General features: G+C 41.5%; 1 protein-coding gene across 9 annotated transcripts in view; it reads right to left on the bottom strand.

Moving 5' to 3' along the window:
• pbx3b (pre-B-cell leukemia homeobox 3b) overlaps nt 1–20,300 on the bottom strand; it is a 76,346-nt gene that overhangs the window by 15,164 nt on the left and 40,882 nt on the right. For all 9 annotated transcript variants that reach the window (XM_044110801.1, XM_044110802.1, XM_044110804.1 and 6 more), the window contains exons 3-4: nt 2,547–2,788; nt 1,015–1,205 (exon numbers count right to left, since the gene is read on the bottom strand). In XM_044110801.1, coding sequence (XP_043966736.1) covers nt 1,015–1,205; nt 2,547–2,788 — 433 coding nt within the window. The remainder of the gene's footprint in view (nt 1–1,014; nt 1,206–2,546; nt 2,789–20,300) is intronic.

Raw genomic sequence — 20,300 nt, forward strand, 5'->3', positions numbered from 1 at the left:
AACGTTTCTACTTGACAATGTTCGCCTGCAAAAGTTCTCCATATCTATCATGTTGTGAGGATGTCTCTTGTGCACAGCCCTCTTCAGGCGACCTCAAAGATTTTCTGTCAGACTTTGTTCTGGACTCTGCATAGACCATTCCCAAACTTTTTTTTTTCTCCTTATTTTCTTGTTGATTTGCGGTGCTTGAACATATTGCAATGCGGAAAAAAATGAAATCCCTCTTCTTCAGGTTTCCTGCAGACACCTGAGAGTTCAAAAACTGACTGATATTTAGAAATACTCATGACTTAATACAACGTAAGAAAAAAAGTCTAGTTCAAGTAACCTTGAGGCATGATGGCTGCCATAACCATGCTACACTGTTTCCTTGATGATGTGGTGTTTTCTTTTTGTGTCAAACATAGAACTGAGACTAAAGGCTCTAATTTGACTTTAATTTGACCATAATGCATTATTATTATATATATACACTTCTTTGTTACTTCTTTGTTACTCTCAGCCTCTCTGACAAGTTTCTTTCAATCAGTTATGGAGAAACATCCATTTTCAGTGAAGCCATTGTTGTGGACTTTTTGAACTCTTCTCCTGACTGATACCTTTGTGCAGCAAAATTATTCAATCTTTTGTAATCTCTATGCAAACAACGTCATTGTTGTCAACAGCAGTAAAATCTACAGCTGAACTGTATTAAAAGCTAATTCTCTTATATTGATTGCAGATATGCTACGATCAATAATTGCTGAAACAAAATCAAAAGGAGCTTCAACCAGTGTTATTTGAAGGGTGTGAACACTTATGCAATCAGGTTTTTACTTGAAATTGCTGTGTTTTTCAGTTGATTAATAAACAATAGAGATCACGGTACATGAGGAAAAACGTTCTAAAACGATTTCTCGTTATCTATTTCTTTTTTTACTTTGGGTCACAAAAACATGGTATTTCAACAGCCGCGTGGAGTCTTTTTATATCCACAGTGCACGCACGTACGCTAAACACACGCAATCCACAGACCTGGCATCAAGGAATCTGGAGCGCAGGATCATGACAGCCTCGCAGGTGCTTTGCTTCAGCTGCATCTGGATGGAGCTGAACTTGCGGTGGATTATTCCCACCATGCGCTCGATCTCTTTGGGCGAGATGGGCCGCGTGCGAGACTGTTCCCTCAGCAGGTTCATCACATGGGTGGTGAACTCGTTGCATGCCTGAAAGGGAACAGAACAGCATAACCGACCAAAGTGAGTCATCTGCACTCACACAAACGTGAGAAAGAAAGAAACAAAGAAAGAAAGAAGGAAAGAAAGAAAGGAAGAAAGAACGAACACAGATTGATTTTCCAACAGTTATTTCAATTTTTCATTCATCAAATTAACTTTGGCAGAGTGCTTTAGTGCTCATGTGACTCTGATGACATAGTAGATGAAGTCATCTTTCAATAAGTGCACATTTGCAATTTTTGCTTGCCCATAACACAGAGTGAATTCAAACAGGCTTCTGTTAAACCAGTAGTTCATACAAGATTAATTAGAATAACTCATTTACGCCGTGCATACTTTAGCTCATTACTCTAAGTAAAATTCGTTAAGTATTTACATTTAGATAATTAAAACAAGGAAACACCCTTAAGAAAGATGCATTTACTCCGGGCAAAGTGTGGCGTGCCCCCGCACCTCCTCTCGCAAAGCACAGAGTAAATTAGTCTAATTTAGCTCAGTGGCTTGCTGAGGCATCACTGCTACACCTTTTCTTTAAACCCATAATGCTTCAGTGCTTAATGGGAGGCTCAGAGTGCTAGGTGAAGGAGCTGATCATACCTTTTTTATTGAACAAAGATGGGGACTACAATCCTTGGAATCTCTATAATCATCTACAACACAGTGCATAATACTGCAATTTATTTTCCAGAGCTGTTCTCTCTCATCACAATGCCAGGAATGTTCTCTGTAATGGAGGGCATAAGCTGCTCTGAGTGCAGCAGGCTAAGCTCAAAAAATATATCTCAACATTTCCATCAGGAAGTCATGTAAAAGTTTTTGCAGTAAAAAAACAAACAAAACATGGCTGAAAATGTTCTATAGATTAATGAAATGAAAAAAAAAAAGGACTAGGAGCCACAGTAGCTTTCCTGCAATTAAAACGACTCTACGTTTTGTTGGGCTACAACTGCAAAGGTCAGTGTGTTTTATTGAGATTTTATCCAATTCACCAATAACAAGTAAAGCAAAATTGTGGTTTTGAAAATCTGTTACAATTAATGAGCCAACTGCTTGTAAAAGTCTCTTAATAAGTAAATAGATGACAATTGTCTAATTTTTTATTTTGAGAGCATCGTGAAAGCAAAGGAACCCAGCAGAGACGACAGAGAGAAAGTTGTAGAGAAGCTTAAGTATTCTTTTCAGATTTGTAAGAACAATTAAAAAAGATGTTTGTTTTTCCATCCCACTTTGACAAATTCAGAAGCATAAATGATCGTGGAAAGCAAAAGCCTAATCCTGACTCAAACTTTAGGGAAAATGACCCTGGAATTTGCAAAGATCCCCTCTTACCTGCTCATATTTCTCGAGCTCTGTGTGGTAGATCTGTCTGATCTGTGTGAGTTTGGCTCTGTAGTCAGAATGTTCGATGGAGTTGTCGGCCGCCCCTCCTGAGGCTGCAGCCGCCGCCGCAGCTGCCGCAGATCCGCCGCCCTTCTCCGGCCCTGCCACTCCCTCTGCCAGCAGCATGTTGTCTAAGCGCATGAGCTGGGGGTCCGGAGGGTCCTCCTCCTGGGCACCTCGGATGCTGAGACCTGCAGCAGCACATAAGGAAAGAACAAACCTTCAGCAAATGACATACAGACAAAAAAAAAACTGCAGAAAAAAAGACGCAAAACGATGACTGAACAGTCAAGTGCAATTAAATGCATTCTGTCTGCGGTCTCCCATGCTGTGAATCCTCCCTTGCAGGTATGAACTGAGCGTCTCCTGTGTATGTGTTGTGTTCCTGTCGCCCGCATCTATGTCTGTTCTCTTTTATTTACACACTGCGCTGCACACTGGGTGTACAGGAAAGCTGACATGACAGCAACATCCATAAACTGACAAATGCTCAATAGTGAAGTGGCACTTTTACTCTGTGAAAGGATGCTAAACAGGAAGCTATACCTACTGTAAATGTCTCTGTCTTCCACAAACCCGACTGAAGGGATCCCCTAAATCTCAGTCCGGTTTCCTGTTTTAATTTCACAAGATTATTATATTATTATTATTTTAACAATGGGAGAAGATGTAAATGAAAACAAAGCGAATGGAATAAAATCTTCATACAGCAAGATGCGCACTTAATCAGTCATATGCAAAGTGCCTATTTGTGAAATCTGTTCTTGCTCACAGATCCTGTTTGTTTCCATTGGTTGTCTGTCTCGGCAGCCTCTCAGCGCTTCGTAATCACACAGCAGATAGCATACATTCACACCTGGGTGCACTGGCATTGCAGCCACAGCGCCAGGGCTTTCCAGAGAGTAAACAAACACAAAAACACTGCGGGTCAAAATTACAGCTAAAAAATAAATAAAAAAAAATCAAGCACCAGCCAATCCAGTTTGGGTAAGTGGATAAAAAGGTGGCTCAATAGGCGGTAAATACTGAGAGGCCACTCAAACGTTATGATTGCCAGAGTTGTTTCGATTCAATAATCCCTCTCGCAATCCAGAGATTTTCAACAGCTCATTACAGCTTCATTAAGATACGGCCAGCCTCTGGATTCTGAGTAAGAAGATTAGAGGCTCTATTGTGTCAGCCGGTGGGAATGAAATAAGAGAAGCACTAACACCAATCTTTAACCGACTGACCCCTCCACGCCCAGGCCCTGGTGGGTTTTTTACATGGTTGATATGACTCACTGACTAACAAGTGGTCATCTAAATGGCCCATAAGGCTCCACAAATAGAAAGTAAAATTTGAACAAAGCTTATGAAGAAACAAGAAATCGTACTTTAACCTGTAGGTTCAGGTCAAAACATATTTGTTCTTCAGTCGGTGAACTTACTTGCAGTGGGTAGAGTACTAAGAAACTTTACTAAGTCATATTTCATCATGAGTCTAGTGACGTAAAAATAACAGCATGGTGGAGTAAAACTACTCTTAAAAGTTTTTTTTTGTTTTTAAAAAAAATCATTGTAGATGTATGTAGTTGCTAACCACCACCTCAAAGAATTTCATAGTTTATGTCCAAACAAGTGCTTACTCACATATAATGCGGTGATATATTGAGGTTGGCTGACGATGCTAAACAAGGTTGTGAGTTCACAGTTTTTTAAGGAATCTGGAATGTGATTTATCTGCTCTACTTCAAACTACTCCGGTTAAACCTGAGCTGGATAGTTTTATACAAAACTACAATTATATAAAAAATTGCTTGGAATTATATAGAAATTCCCAAAAATGAGGTACAAATACGCAAGAGAACCCAAAGTTGCACAAAGTCCTCTTAATTTTACACCCAGCATGTGATGTTTTCATCAATATCTTGGCATACATGGTAAAATAGAAAACAGATTGGTCTTAACACTGACAACAGGATATTTAAAACGCAGGTTGGACTCTGGGTGGGTGGTGCAAGATGCTATCCATGAAAGAACTGCCACTGTCCACAGGAGGAAATACACAACAGAAAACAACCCCTTTGTGTCCTGAAAAAAAAAATAAAATAAAATCTTGGGATAAAAAAAACTGCAGTAGAAAAAAAATCTAGGCAAACATATTGTGGCCTCCTCGCCTCTGTTGGTGTTTTCTTTGGTCACAGCCAGCGAAGAAAAAAACAAACAAACTAAAAAAAAACCTAATTTGCCTCTATTTATGGATGGGCTGGCTTCAAGTCTTTTAGGTGTAATGGTGTGAGAGGAGTGGATGAATGTGCCTATTTGTGTTGGAGACATTGAGATGCTGGACAGAGCTCCATCATGCTTGCAGAGCCAAGCCATCCAAGTGGACAATCTGCCGCTGCCCCACTAACTCCCCCCTCCCCACCAGTCCACAGCACACACCACTCCTGACTCCACCGCTTTCTGCTCCAGTTTGTTGTGCAGCATGAAACAAACAAACAAACAAACAAACAAAAAAAAAATAGGCACGCAGCTCAGACGTTGATTGACCAGACGACTGGCTACGTATCTCAACATGCTCTAATAGCTGGTGGTTTATCTGCCATAACAGTTCATATTTCCTAATTTGCTATTTACTCCCACTCTCGGAGCTCAGCGGGCCACGGGGTTCTCCTTTGTGCTGCGGGTGGTGGTAAGTAGGTAGGCACGTTTTTCATGTCAGGTATATTAAATATAACTCTGGGACGCGGCGCGCTATTCCACACCAAACCCAGTTGTCACTTTCACTCGGCTCACTCTACATCCAGGGGAAAACGCAGCTGAGGGTGTGTGGGGGGGGATTTACACAGCTTTTCAGCTAAATGGGCATAAATCACTGGTTTCATTCAAACTAAATAATCACAGACCATAAAAGAGCTACTTGTCTCTCGCCATATATGACCCCCCCAGAAGTTCCTGCATGCAATATCGCGGCCATTCGCGACAAAACATTGGAAAGTGACGTGTAATCCTGTTAGTTCACAGACATGTGGAGTGGCCGCGACACTTTTATCATATGTGTCCATTTCTATTTGGGGAATCAGCGGGATAAAAATGATTACTCCTCCGTTGCTCCGAGAGGCAGACGGCCCTGCAGGAGTCCGCCGAGGGTGTGTTTGTGCCACAGCAGCTCAGGCTGGTCATTCATAACACATGTTGGGAGGGACGAACGCACCGGGAAAAAAATAAAATAAAATAATAATAAAAAAATTTAAAAAAACGATACAAGAAGCTCTATCTCTGTCCCCTGCTGTGAACCTTTGTTGAAGGAGCTAAAAGATTTGGGATTCGCTGCTTAAGCTGAATATCATCGCACACAGCTTCCACAATATAACCTGCAGCAAGATAATATCTTTAATTTGCTGTGTGGCAGACAAATCTGTGAGCTACCTCGCGATTCAACAGTCATATTTTAGCTCCACGGAGCTGCTTTTCTGCTCAAAATCTTTATCCTGTTTTTTTTCTTCTTCTTCTTCTTTTTTTGTGTCTGATGATATGGGTATTAAAACAAGTTTGAGCTCTAATCCACCTCCACAGTCAAAGTGGGATTAATCTCGGTGCAAAGGGAGAGTCACCTTGCTAAAGCCTGCGAGCGACGAGAACTTAAGAATGAAAAATCTATACGTGCCGATGTGATTTCGCACTTGCCACGACGGCGACGACGACGCCGGCTCACTTAATTACCAGAGTTGCGTTTAATGATGTAAAAATGAAAAAGGAAAATCAGAAGTTATATTAATAATGACGCCACGTGTCCTTAATCGGCCTCATCCGTCTTTCAACAATGCAGGTGGGGCCGCTGGGAGAAACCCACATGCACGCCTGATTGTTCCTCATTCAAAGAGAGAATACTGTGATCAATCCCTGCCTATCTGTCAGGGCTGGTTCCCGCTTTTTATTTTTGCACAGGTTTTACCGCAGCTATCTGATCCGAAGAAAGAGCTAAATTTGACAGATAAAGACAATGCAGCTCTTTTCCTCTTCCACCCCCAGTGCTCTCTGTTTATAATCATTTCCGGTTCAGGGCTGTTGTCTCGTACATCACTCGCTGCTTGAAGCCCTGACAGTGATATGAGCAGTGCCTCGGGCCGCTCTCCTTTCCTTCCACCTCCTTTCCCCCCCCTTGTGCCCTCTTTTATTCTGTGGGCTTAGCTGACCTTTGGCCCGCTGCTTGTTTACTCTCATCACTGAAGTGTGAGCAGGAGAGCCATAAAGGCAGAGCCCTGCTGGGTTAATGTGGCCTGCTGAAGAGGAAAGGGGTTCCTCTGGGCTTCTCCACCTCATTCTGCTGCACTCGCTGCACTGTCAAAGCCTCGAGACAGCACACTGAAAGAGAGGGAGCTGCTGCAAATAAAGCCCGAGATTTATTTGGAACGTTCCTGTTTCGATACCTTAGCGCTTCTTCTTTTTTGTTTTGAGTCTCTCTGTAGAAGTGACAGGATTTTGTCAGCACTTCTTCCTCTGTTTCCAAAGCAGACAGATACTGGGCATGAGGCAGACAGAACCTCATCGCCACAAAGTGACGCACAAACTAGTAGCTGAATCAGCGAAAGCTACAATTGTGACCCTCAGATAGGGAAGTCGGTGCTTTAAGCTTGACACATTGTTAAATACCACTCCTAGTATTTACCATGCAATTTATCAATTTCATTAAAAATAACCCAATTTCATGGTTTTTGAATAAACATTTAAAACAAAATTAACACAAAATAACTGCTTTAATTTATACGTGAATATCATCAATTAAAAATGTTACAATAAGATCTACATATGCATTTATTTCTTCTTATTTGGGGTAAGAGTAACACTGCTGACATTAGTTGGTTAATTTTACTGTATACTATAAATACTGTATTATTAACAAGGTGTTGCTCTACCAAGAGAGATGAGTGGAGACCTTTTAGTTTCCACACCATTTTTATCTGCTTTGTTTTGTTTCTTTGTTGTGAAAGTGTAGAAGGACTCTTTCCACCAGCTGACTGGCAGTGCACAGAAAAATATGGAGGTGTTGCCGTGATGCATTAGCTGACGCTCGACACAAGCAGAAAAAACTCCAGTCGCTCTGGGACTTTCTGTAGCGTCTTATGAAAGCGATTTCAAATGGTAGAAACAGTAAGCCAGAGAACATTCACAGTTAAGAAGTCTTAGCTTTTGAAAGTATTTGATATCAGTATGTTGATATCAGTAATCAGCTCATGTCTGTCTTTATGCTCTTATTTTGACGCGAAAAAATAAAGAGGTCTTTGAGTTTATTACGAGTCTTGGAGTCAACTGATACAGGTTTCCTGTCAAAGTCTTGTTTTGTTTATTTAGTTGTTTTCAAAAGTGGTGAAGTAGAAGTCGAATTTGGGATTTGGTGAGAGGAAGACAAGGAGAGAGACACGGAGAAGATACCAGAGATTTCTAAGCACTGTGAGAAAACCAGGATGGGCTAAGTGTTAGTCGCTAATGAGGCTGACAGAGACGAGCTTCATAGCTTATTATGAACAAATGTAAAAAGGCCACGTCACAGCTTTTTAATTAGTCTGAACTTGGATGATGTCTATTTATACATTTAAAAATATTTAGACTAATCTTAAATTACCACAATTTGATATAAATATATACCGTATTTTCCGGACTAAAGAGCACTGCATCCACAAAGTATTAAAAAATAAAAACTGGAAACGTACATATATAGTATCTCCGTCGCTCTCAGTTTTCCACAAGGACGCAGCAGAGGGAGCGTCCTTAAAAAAATCTACTAATGACGCAGCCCTGCGTCTCCTAAACCGAACCATGGATTCGTTCACGCCGAGCTTACGTGCAGGGTAAGTACAGATCGATAGCAGCGGCTATCGATCTGTGCTGCCAGATCTTTGTGTGGTTTCCATGATGAGGGGGTATGAGCTTGAAAACATTTCTCCGTTGTGCTTGTTCTAAATGAAAATTAGCACTTTCTTCTTTGATTTTCAATTTTGACTTCCAATGATTCACTTCCTGCTAAAGAGCCCCCTGGTGGTTGAAGAAAAATCCACAGAAAATCCGCACCGGGCAATAAGCCGCATGGTTCAAAACGTGGGGAAAAATGTAGCGGCTTATAGTCCGAAAAATACAGCAACAACTTACTTACATTATTTACTAAAACTACAAAGAGTATTTTCAATTTCTTTTTGACATTAGGACCACCTTCGGGTTAGATGTACAGCATGGACTAGTCCAGTGCAGACTTCCACACCATTCACAGATTCTCAAGAACATTTTTTTGCAATTTATGAAACTTTTACATTTGATACAAGAAATTTTCAATTTTTCGTTTCCCCCGAAATCTAATTTTATAAATTTTTTAACCGAATCCAGGTCTTTTAACCTCTTGTGAGCTGGACATGTCATCACACCTCTTTTCATTACCAGTAACCCTGACCTCCTGCCGCTCCTCCCTGACCACGTGCCTCAAATGAACAGCTCCAACCATGTATCGACACTCTGTTCACCTAATTGCATTGATCCGCAAAGGTCTCCGAAAGCTAACTGATCGAAACAGAATTTATTTTCTGCCAATATTTGCAAAGGTCATCTCTCTTAAAGCTGTAGAGTGGACAGGGTGAGTGGAGAGGATTCTAGGAAGAGGAGAAAGACGTACAGAAGCACAGGATCCCTTCTGTTTCTGAGGCTCGTCCAAGGTAAAGCTTCAACTCCTGCTTGGCACTGAGCATCTGAGCTTTCTAATCCACCGTGTTATTAAGACCCGCTGCCAAAGCAACACACCAGAGACGACAGAGGGCTCAGGGTATCCATTTCACAAAGAAGCCAAGTGTCACTACAGCCGCGCTCTGCGTCTCCTTTGACTTTATATCATCTCCTTTGTCATGGCGCCTGGATCAGTAACCTTCAGCTGCAGAAGTCGGGAACTGGCTCACATTACCATTGAAAATCTTTCGTTCTGACAAATGAAACATAAGGATCCTCTTGTATCGACATTCTTAAAGGTTTTTTTTTTTAATAGAAAAAAAAAGATTGGCCTACATCCACATGGCACAAAGAATCTGAAAGAATGCCTGCAGGCACTCCCTGGTATGTACAGTAATTAACATGCCATTAACACATTAATACACATTAACTATTCCCAATGTTAATCGCAGAGTAATTACCATACCTGATACTGCACTGTAGGGAAGCCAAAGCACATTTGCCACTTTGTGTTTCACTTTCTTTGTTGAGCCAGCTGAAAGGAATGAATTGGTGTGATAGTCTGAACTGCTTTACTCGTCAAGCGCTGAAAAGCCTGAACAACGAACATCGTAGGAAGCAATTTCATACAAATAATCTGGCAGTTCTGATGTTATTAAAAACAGAAGAAAGCCTTTTTTTTTGGTCTTGGAGCAATGAGGCTGAAAGACTGGCATGGACAATCATTCTTTCTCCCGATGATTGGAAGCTGAATGAAAGAAGGCAGGGAGCAAGACGGAAACTGGGGAATCCCTGTCTGGAATGGTGATGTATTTCCTCCTAGCGCAGTGAGTGATAAGCTAATCAGCCAGCATGACAGTGAAGTGTTGCAGCCCCCCCAGTGCCAGGTCAAGACTTCTCCCATCATACACCAGCAGCACACACTAAACAGACAGTCGTGGAGCCATCGGTGGTGGTGGAGTGGTCGAGTGACAAAAAGCAGCTCTGGTCAGAAAAGAAGATCTCTGTCAGTTCAGGTAGCCTTTGTCCCTCGTCAAAGATGATGAGGCGCTCCTTCCCCCCACTAAAGAGGAGGATGTGACGGGTGGTGGCGAGGGGGCGTAAAGGACGGAGGAGGGGTGCTTGCCACTCTCGACCCACGACGTCAAGACGCACATGGAAGTGGGGGGAGAGGTGTGCAAGGGGGTGGGAAAAGACAACCCAAACAAACATCTTGAAGACATTTTGCCAGGCACACCAAAATTAATCACTGTCCCACGGTGGCACTGACATTTGTGGGAAGTGACACGCAACATGACAGACTAGAAGGAGAGGATGAAAGGAGGCTGAGGGAGGGTGGGAGGGCTGGGGTAAACAAGAGCCACTGTCACTCGCTGTGATCGTGTGTGATGTGTGTATTTGTGTGTGTGTGGGCGTGCGTGCGTGTGCACGTGTGTGTCTGTACGTGGAGTGCCCACTTTGTTTCCTGCCCTCCAAGACTTGGCGTGGGCAAACAGCCAAGTGGAGTAGTGATGGCTGACCAGACCTGACTGCGGCGGCCGCACGCAGCGGTCGGGGAGGCTGGCCAAATAAGTGGACAAGACCTCCGCTACAGATCAGCACACTGACTGACCCTACAGGACTTGTACAGCATGGGGGCTCCATCATAGGGTCTGCATGGTTCACATGGTCTGATGGTCACAGAATGATCCACAAAACATGGATGCTGGTGTTTCTTTTGTTTTTGTTTTTTTCAGAAGGACATGCCAATTCTTTGAGGGACACACTAAAAGCATTCTCAGTCTGTTAGAGAATATCATCCCTGCTCTGTGCAGACTCAGTTGGGGACTGTTATTGCACCTCATGTTTCAATATTTCATTTCATTCCACTTATATTGAATTAGCATGTTTTGCTTATTCCTTTTCTTCTGGTTCATTTTATATTTCACGTATTGATGGTCTTTAGCTGCTAGCCTCAATTTGCTGAAAAAGGTAGGCTGATTTGATATTCAGACCCGAAGCAAATAATGCAAATGTGGCACTGAAAGCCACTTATGAAATACCCAAAGGCAACTAATCACTCCTCCTCTCGTTCCAGCCTTTCTGCAGCCTCCTAATTAGAAGCTGGAGATTGCATGAAACCAGGTCACACAGCAGGTCTCGTACACACCGATAACCAGGCAAAGACGAGGGCAAAACTTCATCCAGACACCAAGCCAAGCATGCATTATTCTCAGGGCTGGAGGTGAAGAAATAATGTCATTCATGTTATTAATCCCATATATTTCACTGTATGCTTCAGAAGGATGGATTTAGGCTGGGAGCGTTGTAGTGTACATATGTCGTGTTTGTGTGCCTTTTCCCCCTTTCTTGTCTGCATGCAGTAGCGTTAAAGCAACGTGACCACATAAGCAAAGAAACGGCTTTGGTAGCATACAGCCAACCATGATCCACTGCCAGAGAGATTATTCTTTGCAGTGCCATTTCTGCATGAGACTTGACAGTCCATCATTTAGATTTTGCAGTGTATCCACAAAAAAAGGGCTACTTTGCCTGAAGCAGAAGGAGCTGCTCTTTGCTTCAGTGTCTTTTTAGACAAGATTTCAGCTCCAAATTGTAAAGCCAGAATTCTTTGCTAGCTGTGCGTGCGTGTGAGGACTCCACGACGAGGCGATTGAGATAATAACACATTACGGGCGCTGCTCTCGACAAACTGCTCTCTTTTTTTCGAGCACAGATAAGACTTTAAAAACACCCGTATATTTTCTTAGATATCACTGATGTTTGAAAGATATAGTTGATGTTTCTGAAGAGCAGGTTAGTGCTAGTTCTGCAGAGCGCAGTGCATGGAGTAGCCGGGCAGATCAGGTCCGAGCCAAACAACAGCTTGTGACAGAAGCAGGCCAAAGAGGATGTGGAGATATGCAGAGACTTAACAGGCAGCCGGCCGGCCATCCACTTTTTTTCAGCTCTCTTTATACTCAACACATCACTTCAGATCCATCGCAACTGTCTCCCGCAGAACACAGCAAGAATTTTGTTTCATGTGACCATATAAAAAGAGCAACACGACTGTCCGCTCTGTGTGATAAATGTACAGACATGCGAGCAATCAGGATTCTTTGGTCCATCTGAGAGGAGCGGACATTTTAAAGCCGTTCTTATTTGTGGAGTTAAGATAAAAATTTGAAATATTTTTATGAAATGCGTGAAGTTATCACTCACAAATTGTTTTCATTAGAAGCAGAGGTAACATCACATTATGTGTGTGTTATGCAGTCGATGTAAAACATTGTTTGTGACTTGGAGCATAACTAAAAAACTGGGGACATAACTAACCCATACTGTTATTTTAAGCATAGAGAAGGTTCTTTGTAAGTCCATATTTAGAAAATATAATAAAATTTCAAAATTGTTTATGAAGGTTTTCCTTTGATCACAAGTTATGTTCCATGGTGGCTTGTTCCTAATGAGTTGACATATTGACCAGTTTTTCACATCCCACATTGGCAATTAGAAAGATTATCGTTATGACAGTCTGTGTGTATTTTTAGAGAATGCTGATCTTTTCCTTAACTCTGAGATTTCCAAAAGGCCACAAGCATTTCTGAATGTAGCATGTTCTATACAGATTTAAAGCAAAGCTGGATAAAACAGAGCAACTTTTCTGTACTAACTTCCTGTTAGTTACTGAAAGTCTTGCTCTCACAACCAACCAAATAAAAATAGTCACATGCATCAACATGTCCAGTGAAGTTCTTTCGAGATGGCTTCCAATGTCGCTGTTCTTCCTCTGATTTCGTTTAGACAGTTCATTGATATGGCAAACAGATAGTTGTGAAGAGTTGATCTTCTCAACTCTTTAAAAGCGTCAACACCAAAGAGTGTCGTTGTGACCACAACCAGGTACAACCGAGGACTGTCGCATTAACTGACTAGAAAAACATAACATGTCAGAGTTTTTCGACCAGCCAATCGTCGATCAGAATCATGACAGGAGTCATTTGATTTCAGGTAAAGTACTGTTTTGGGAATATCATGTCTCCCGTTACAATTGAGCAGCTGAGTAGTTTTATTGCACACCTACAGACAATACATCACATTTTGTTGTTGCGTGCTTCCCCTACGAACAAGGTAGCAAAAAAAAAGGTTATTTGGTGCTAATTACTCCCAGCATGTACTTTACACACCATTAAATGAGTTAGACTGGAGGCGTGGCCGTTGGCTGTGACTTGCTTCTTCCAGTTACCCGGCATGAACCGTGCAATCTCCCTCACATCACCCCTGTCATGTGCACCTAGATGTGCACCCCCCTCATCCAATTCCCTGCTAGAGCTTCAACGGAGCAGAGACGAGGCCCCAGTGAAGCAGCACACCAGCTCCCGTAGCGTCTCCACACGCCATGGAGGGAGGGGCTTCAGAGGAGGAGGGTTTGGGGGGCAAACTGAGAGCTCAGTCTCATAATTACAATAATTAACAGTTGCAGATTTAATTGGAAGGGAAGACATTAACAGGAGGAACATTGTGGTGGCGCGTGCAGATGGAACCTTTTGCTGCAAGAAGCCTTTGTCTCCTCTGATGGTGCCTTGGTTGTGGTTGGAGTGCGCTGACACAACACAGCAAAACACAAGCCGAGCTGAGGGTTCAGACAGCAGGGCTTGTCAGGACTCAGACTGGAGGCAGATAATTAGGTGCCAGGTTAATGAGTGCGCAAGCTCTTGATGGCATTTGGTTACTGTATGTGGGCAATTAATGGGGTTTTTTTTGTTGTTGTTTTCGTTTTGTTTTGCTGCTTTCCTTTCAATGGCATGGTTGTGTGGAAAACACACAGTGCCAAGCAAGAGTTACTTTTCCACGTTTTGTGCACAAGGACCAACCCAATGAAATGCATTACTGACAAGTGAAAAGGAAGAAAAATACATTCTTCCATAATTGCTTTTACAATTAAAAATCTGAAAAGTGTCACAAGTATTCGTATTTAGCACAGCAGCAATACAATTCATCAATTCTACCTTCGCTGCAAACACAGGATGGTCTTCTTCAGTTATGAACACATGTCTAAAGTATTTAGCTTCATCCTGTGTTTCCCCTCCATTCCTATCGACTCTGACAAGATATTTATTTCTTTTTTTAATGTTGAAAAACGTATCATATTCCTTTTTTTGTGTAGCAGATTGTCACAGAAAATCCCAATAACATATACTGATCAATAAATATTGTGGAGGAGCAATAAACTGCAATCTGCTTAAGCATCACTCTGCGTGAACTCAAAACAATACAAACAGAGGTGACTTCTTATTGTCAGAGCGCATTGCCTCATGTTGTCAACGGTGATGTTAAAAACTCAAAGTATGTCAAGCAAACATCGAAGCTGCAGGTCAGGCGCAGGACAATGTCGCCGCAAAATCCATCAAAACAAAACAAAAAAAAACCCCTGTGTTCACAAGTGTACCAGTATTTCAACAAATCAAATTTTATAACTGCTTATTGTCAATCTGGCACCAAATGCTAACACAGACAAATCCTATATTCTGGAGTATCACTGCTGAAGCTATATCTGTCAACATTACATAAATAAGCTTTTAATGTAAACATCAAGAGTCCCACAGTGGGAGAGAAAAGAGGTTTATTCTAAAAATGAAATATCATGTAATTCATATATATTACACTCTTAGCAGAACAGAAAGCAACACTCAGACAGTGCATGGCTGATGTGTGCAAAAGGGTAAGGAGGTGTTGTGAATGCTTTACTGGTTTTTATAAAAACGTTATACATAAGAGATTTAATTTAGCCTACAAATGTTAATCTGCATTTTTGTTTGAATATTTTAGATATTCTCTTTCTCAAAACATGTTTCAGATTCTTCCATAAAGAACAAAGAAAGTCCACGTGATAATCCTTTACAGATTGGAGCTTACTTGTGGTAGGAGACAGAGCCAAATGGGAAGCCAATGACACAGACTCACACAAAATGGAAACACCATTAAGAAGGTAAACACTTCAGCGCCATAGCAGCTACCTGATTACAGAAAGGAGGAAAGCACGGCCACAGCTCTCCTTTTTTTTTTTTTTTACTGTGTCAACACTTTGGGAAAGCAAATACTTCAGTGACTACCCTCCCTGCGCTTTAATCCATATGATGCATTCTGTTTGTCACCTCAGATGTTCCACCACCAGGACGGGTTTCCAGAATTCGAGCGGCACTCACCGGCTCTGAGCTGCACAATGAACACACAGAGGTCACACACCGTATCACACCAGGGCCAGCGCCAATCCTTTATTAAATTACCCAGCTATCTTATTTTCTGTCACCACACTGATATGAGGGTTATCTTTTTCATTTATGCAGCGGATTTTCAGAGGATTATGCATTAAAGATTAAAGGTGTACATATATATATATATATATATATATATATATATATATATATATATATATATTACACCTCAGCAGAACAGAAAGCAATACCTCAGACAGTGCATGGCTGATGTGTGCAAAGGTAAAGGAGGTGTTGTGAAACAAATCTTTAGCAGCCACAACTGGACAAGGTTTATTCTCCTCAGACAATACAAGCTGTGACTATTCAGAATGTTTCAACCCTAAAATACTGTGGTAAGCAATACAAATCCCTTGGACAAAATGAAATGTATTAAACATGTGGATTTCATAAATCTCCCTTTCCTCAGTCTGGGTCAGAGGTATATTCACTGTTGAGCTCAGCAGGCATTTTTTTTTCTCTCTCTCTCTCTCAGTATTGTTGCCGAGAGTTGCAAGCGCTCCGAGTGGTTTCAAAATGAATGTCAGCAAAAGCTGCGTGTGTACAGCAAACGGCACATCCTCAAGATAAAATGGTTCGGATCACTTTCCTCCTGCTACTTTATTAGAGTATTACCGCGGCGTGTGGATTCAAAGGTGTGCCAAGGAAATATTACCTCTGCAGCAGTGAAGCAAGGTCTTCCTTTTAGATGTAAAACGCCCCAACATAAACAGCTTTGGATGATTCTTCAGCATCATCCACCACACATTTTTGGAGAGATTTCAGATGAGAGCACAACACTGTTAAACGCCCTACTGGGATCCTTTTAACCTTGAATAGCTCACCAAAGGTAGAGGCAGCCTAGGGCTATGGGGGGGACTGGCTACCACAAGTCCCAGTGCCATGCTGTTCCACAGTGGGGGCCCGCTCTGACCAGATTGCCAGAAAAGCCGGCAGAGGTGGTGCTACAGAATTAGCAGGGGCTAATCATTCATCTGCTGTCACATTTAGTAAAATAGCTCTATTATCTCGTCAGATCGCCAGAAAAGTTTATTCCGGTAGGCTCTGTAAGGACAAGGATCACTTCTGCAGTGCTTTAAAAAAATGAATAAAACCCTTTCAGTTTTTTAAAATTCTGTCGTGTGTTTCCACTTCAACCTTGAATGTATTTTAGTATAATTTGGCGCAATAGACCAACACAAATTAGTGCCGAATTGTGAATTGTGATTTTTAAAAAAATTGTACATAAAGTGTTGTGCATATGTATTTCTTCTCTCTTTGGAAGACAGTTCAAGCTCGGTCCAATTAGACAGAGGGCATCCTCAGTTCGATTTCTATTGATGTCCGAATGTGTCTGAAACATGGATGAGGTTGATCCACAAGTTTTAATCTCATTTTCAACTTATATATTTATATATTTATTTTTCTTAGTTTCTTTGTTTTAGACAGCCCTAAGGAACGATATCAACACATGTCCAATGCTTGAACAGTAGTATTTTACAGCTTCACACTGGTTTTCTTCTGTGATTTTTCTTGTCTTTTTAGTTTCATCCATCATCCTGTCAACTCTGATAAGTTGGCTGTTCCTGCTTAAGAAAGACATTCCCATAGCAGGATGCTGCCATCACCATGTTCCAACAGTAGGGTTTGGTGCTTCAAAGTTGATGTGCAGTGTGTTTTCCACCACACACAGCACGTTGCGTATAGGCCAGCAGGTTGTATTTTGGTCTCATCTGAGCAAACCATGTGTTTGCCATGTATGACCTGCAGCAAAATTCAAATGGGGCTTCTTATGGTTTTCCTCAAAAATTGTGGTTTTATCTTTAAATTCTTCCATGAAGCCCAGGCTATTGTGTGATGTCTGACCAAAATTTGCCCTGACAATAGATTCCTCTGCAGGTTTTTACAGCTCATCCAGAGCTACCATGGGTCTCTTACATGGCCATATCTTTGTATTTATGAATGACGGACTGAGCAGTGGGATATTCAAAGTCTGGGATATAGTTTTAAAAGCTCATCGTGCTTTAAATTGAATTTCTCCATAACTTTCTGCTGTGTTCCTTGATCATCAAGATGCTGTGTGTTCACTAATGTTCTCCAACAAGCCTTCGTAGCTTAGTCCTTCGTAATTCTGACTCTGACCAACTTTAAAAACAAAAAAAGCAACCCCACAGCTTAATGCCGCCATCGCCTTGCTTCGCTGTGGGGAGCATGAATTCAGAGATTAAATTAAACACACACTAATTAGGTGAAATCTGAAGGCAGACTTTTCAGATGTTTAATTGTGCAAAATTAAAAAGACACATTGTTTTCCTTCCACTTCATCACAATAATGTTGTGTGTGTTGGTCTTTCACATAAAATCCTAACAAACCAACCTGATGTATGTGGTTGTAACAAGGCACTACATGTTCACCTGCTTGTTGCCTCTAATTACTTAGCTGCACTCATGGGTAAAATAAGGATGAAGCAAAGAAAAAAAACAATAATTGCCGCCGCCGCACTATGGCTATGCTTATAAATGTAGGACTTGGGAGCAGCACTCACAATGGATACACAATCAAATGCGCTCGCTCTAGTATTTTGATTTGCCTCCAACTAAAAAGCTAGTAAACAAAGCATGAATGATGCATGAATGTCACACACGGCCCTGCTTCGTGTGGGGGGAGCCATTGAAACAAAGATGAATAAGAATGGAAGATAAATTAGTGTGTGAAAAGTATATTCTTCCCCCCGAGCTCACGCTGCAGATGAAGCAAAACAAATAATGAAGCCTACAACCTATGAGTCACTTCAGCCCTATTGTACACTTCAATCATTTCGCTGACAGCTGACGATTTCTTCATCATCACACAAAGACAGATTAAAAAGTTGTCAAATTAAATATTAAAGAGGAACTGCGGGCAGTTGTGAATTATTAAAGGAATAACACAGATTGGAGATGAAATGAGGCACCTATATGCATATTTTATGCCACCAGGACCAAATGCATATATTTTCCTCTCGGCCACCTACTTTGTAATAAAGAATAGCAAGTGTATAGATGTGGTAACGCGGCGCGGTGGAAATGATGTGAGAGAGGAATCGGTTTTACATAATGATGTCAAAAGTAATATTGCTCTTCATGGTCATGGAGGATAAAGATAAGATTTTATTTCACCGCAAAAGAATATTTAGCAAATGGCTTCTTTATTTCCTTTAAGAATAAAAGGGACCCGCTTTGTGCGCACCGTGGAATGTGGCTTCTGCCGAATGAAGCGAACATCTTATCTTTCAATGGCAGGAAAAAAAAAAAAGATCTGTTGAATATACGCACGTGTGTGTGTGCGGCGATGAATGCCGAATGTAAGAGCTTTGTCATCTCTTGAAATAAAGAGAAAGTGACAAGTGACAGTAAACGCTATCACATTTTCTGCAGAAGGAAGGCTTGAAGAGAGAACAAAGCTGTAAAAAGTGCAGTGCAGAGAGAGGGTTGAATCTCTATAAAGAGCAGAGTGAGGGCTGCATTTCACTAAGTCAGGATCGATTGGAGTAAACAATGACTGATCAATACGCACATAAAAGGCTCTTTCCAACAAAGACTTACATGTGGATTTCAAATATCATGCTCCACAGAGAAGGTTCTCTCAAAAGCCTGTTGAATTAGCAGCACTGCACCTTTTTCTCCCTTTCCCTTTGGATACATAATTTCTATTCAGCGCGTCTGCACAGATACACTCCGGTGTCCGCGCACACTTACTCATGCAATAAGCATCATTGTCACAGAGCCTTCCCTTCCAAATGGTTCAGCCTCCACCATCTGCAGGCGTTCCCAGACACACCGCTTTGAGTCTGCCATAATGATGCATGACTAAGTACAGTTAAAGTGTTGCAGTCTGTTGGCAAAAAGCAGTCAAGCACTTTGCTATAGTGTCACTACGGATAAACCATACAGCTGAAGGTTGACGATGGATAAAAGGCAGTGACAGGCCTGGTGATGCGACTCCGCATGTGAGCGCGAGAGCGTGTTTGTGTTTGTGAGTGTGGGTTCACATGCGGATGAGAGGTTCGAAACCATGGCACAGCAGATTTGTATGTGTACTTAACAAGGATGTGGAATAGGGTTGGACACGGTGAAAGAAAATGCTGTGCTGGAGTCTGCTGAAACTGGGACACGGTTTAAAAGTTATTCGCCCCCTGCTAATAAAAAGCCATCTTCTTCTCCTGCTGCGGGGAAATTGCAGCCTCATGAGTTTGCTGATATCAAATGCTGTTCATACGCACAGGTGCATCTAAGTGCGTTGACATACAAGTGGGAATGATTGAGATTTCAGATGGACATTTTCTTAGAAAATAACTATTATACATAATGCAAATAAAAAGTTTTTTTTTTAGTACAAATGTTCTATGTTTTGGGCGACATAGTTACAAGACAGTTGTCCAAAGATGGGAAAGCCATAAAAAATGGTTGCTAAATAAGCTGGCATTTCACGCAGTGCAGTGTCCAGGCATGTAACTGGATAGTTGAGTGGAAGGAAAGGTGTGCAACCAACAGGCATAAATGCAGCCACAAAAGGATTGTGAAGCAAGGCATATTCAGAAGTCAGAGAGAGGTTCTCAAAGTTTTGGAGTCATTTTAAGCTTCATTTTAAGTTTCTTAGGATCTGGATTTTGGTCTTTAATTGTTCATAAAAACCTTATGATTGCCTCCAAATAGGGATAGGCAGTGTCTATATCATTAATTGTTATTTGGGAAAAAATTATGATAATTGTTTTCATGATAACAATAAACACGAT

Source organism: Gambusia affinis, linkage group LG03, assembly GCF_019740435.1.
Source record: "Gambusia affinis linkage group LG03, SWU_Gaff_1.0, whole genome shotgun sequence".
NCBI classification, from domain to species: domain Eukaryota; kingdom Metazoa; phylum Chordata; class Actinopteri; order Cyprinodontiformes; family Poeciliidae; genus Gambusia; species Gambusia affinis.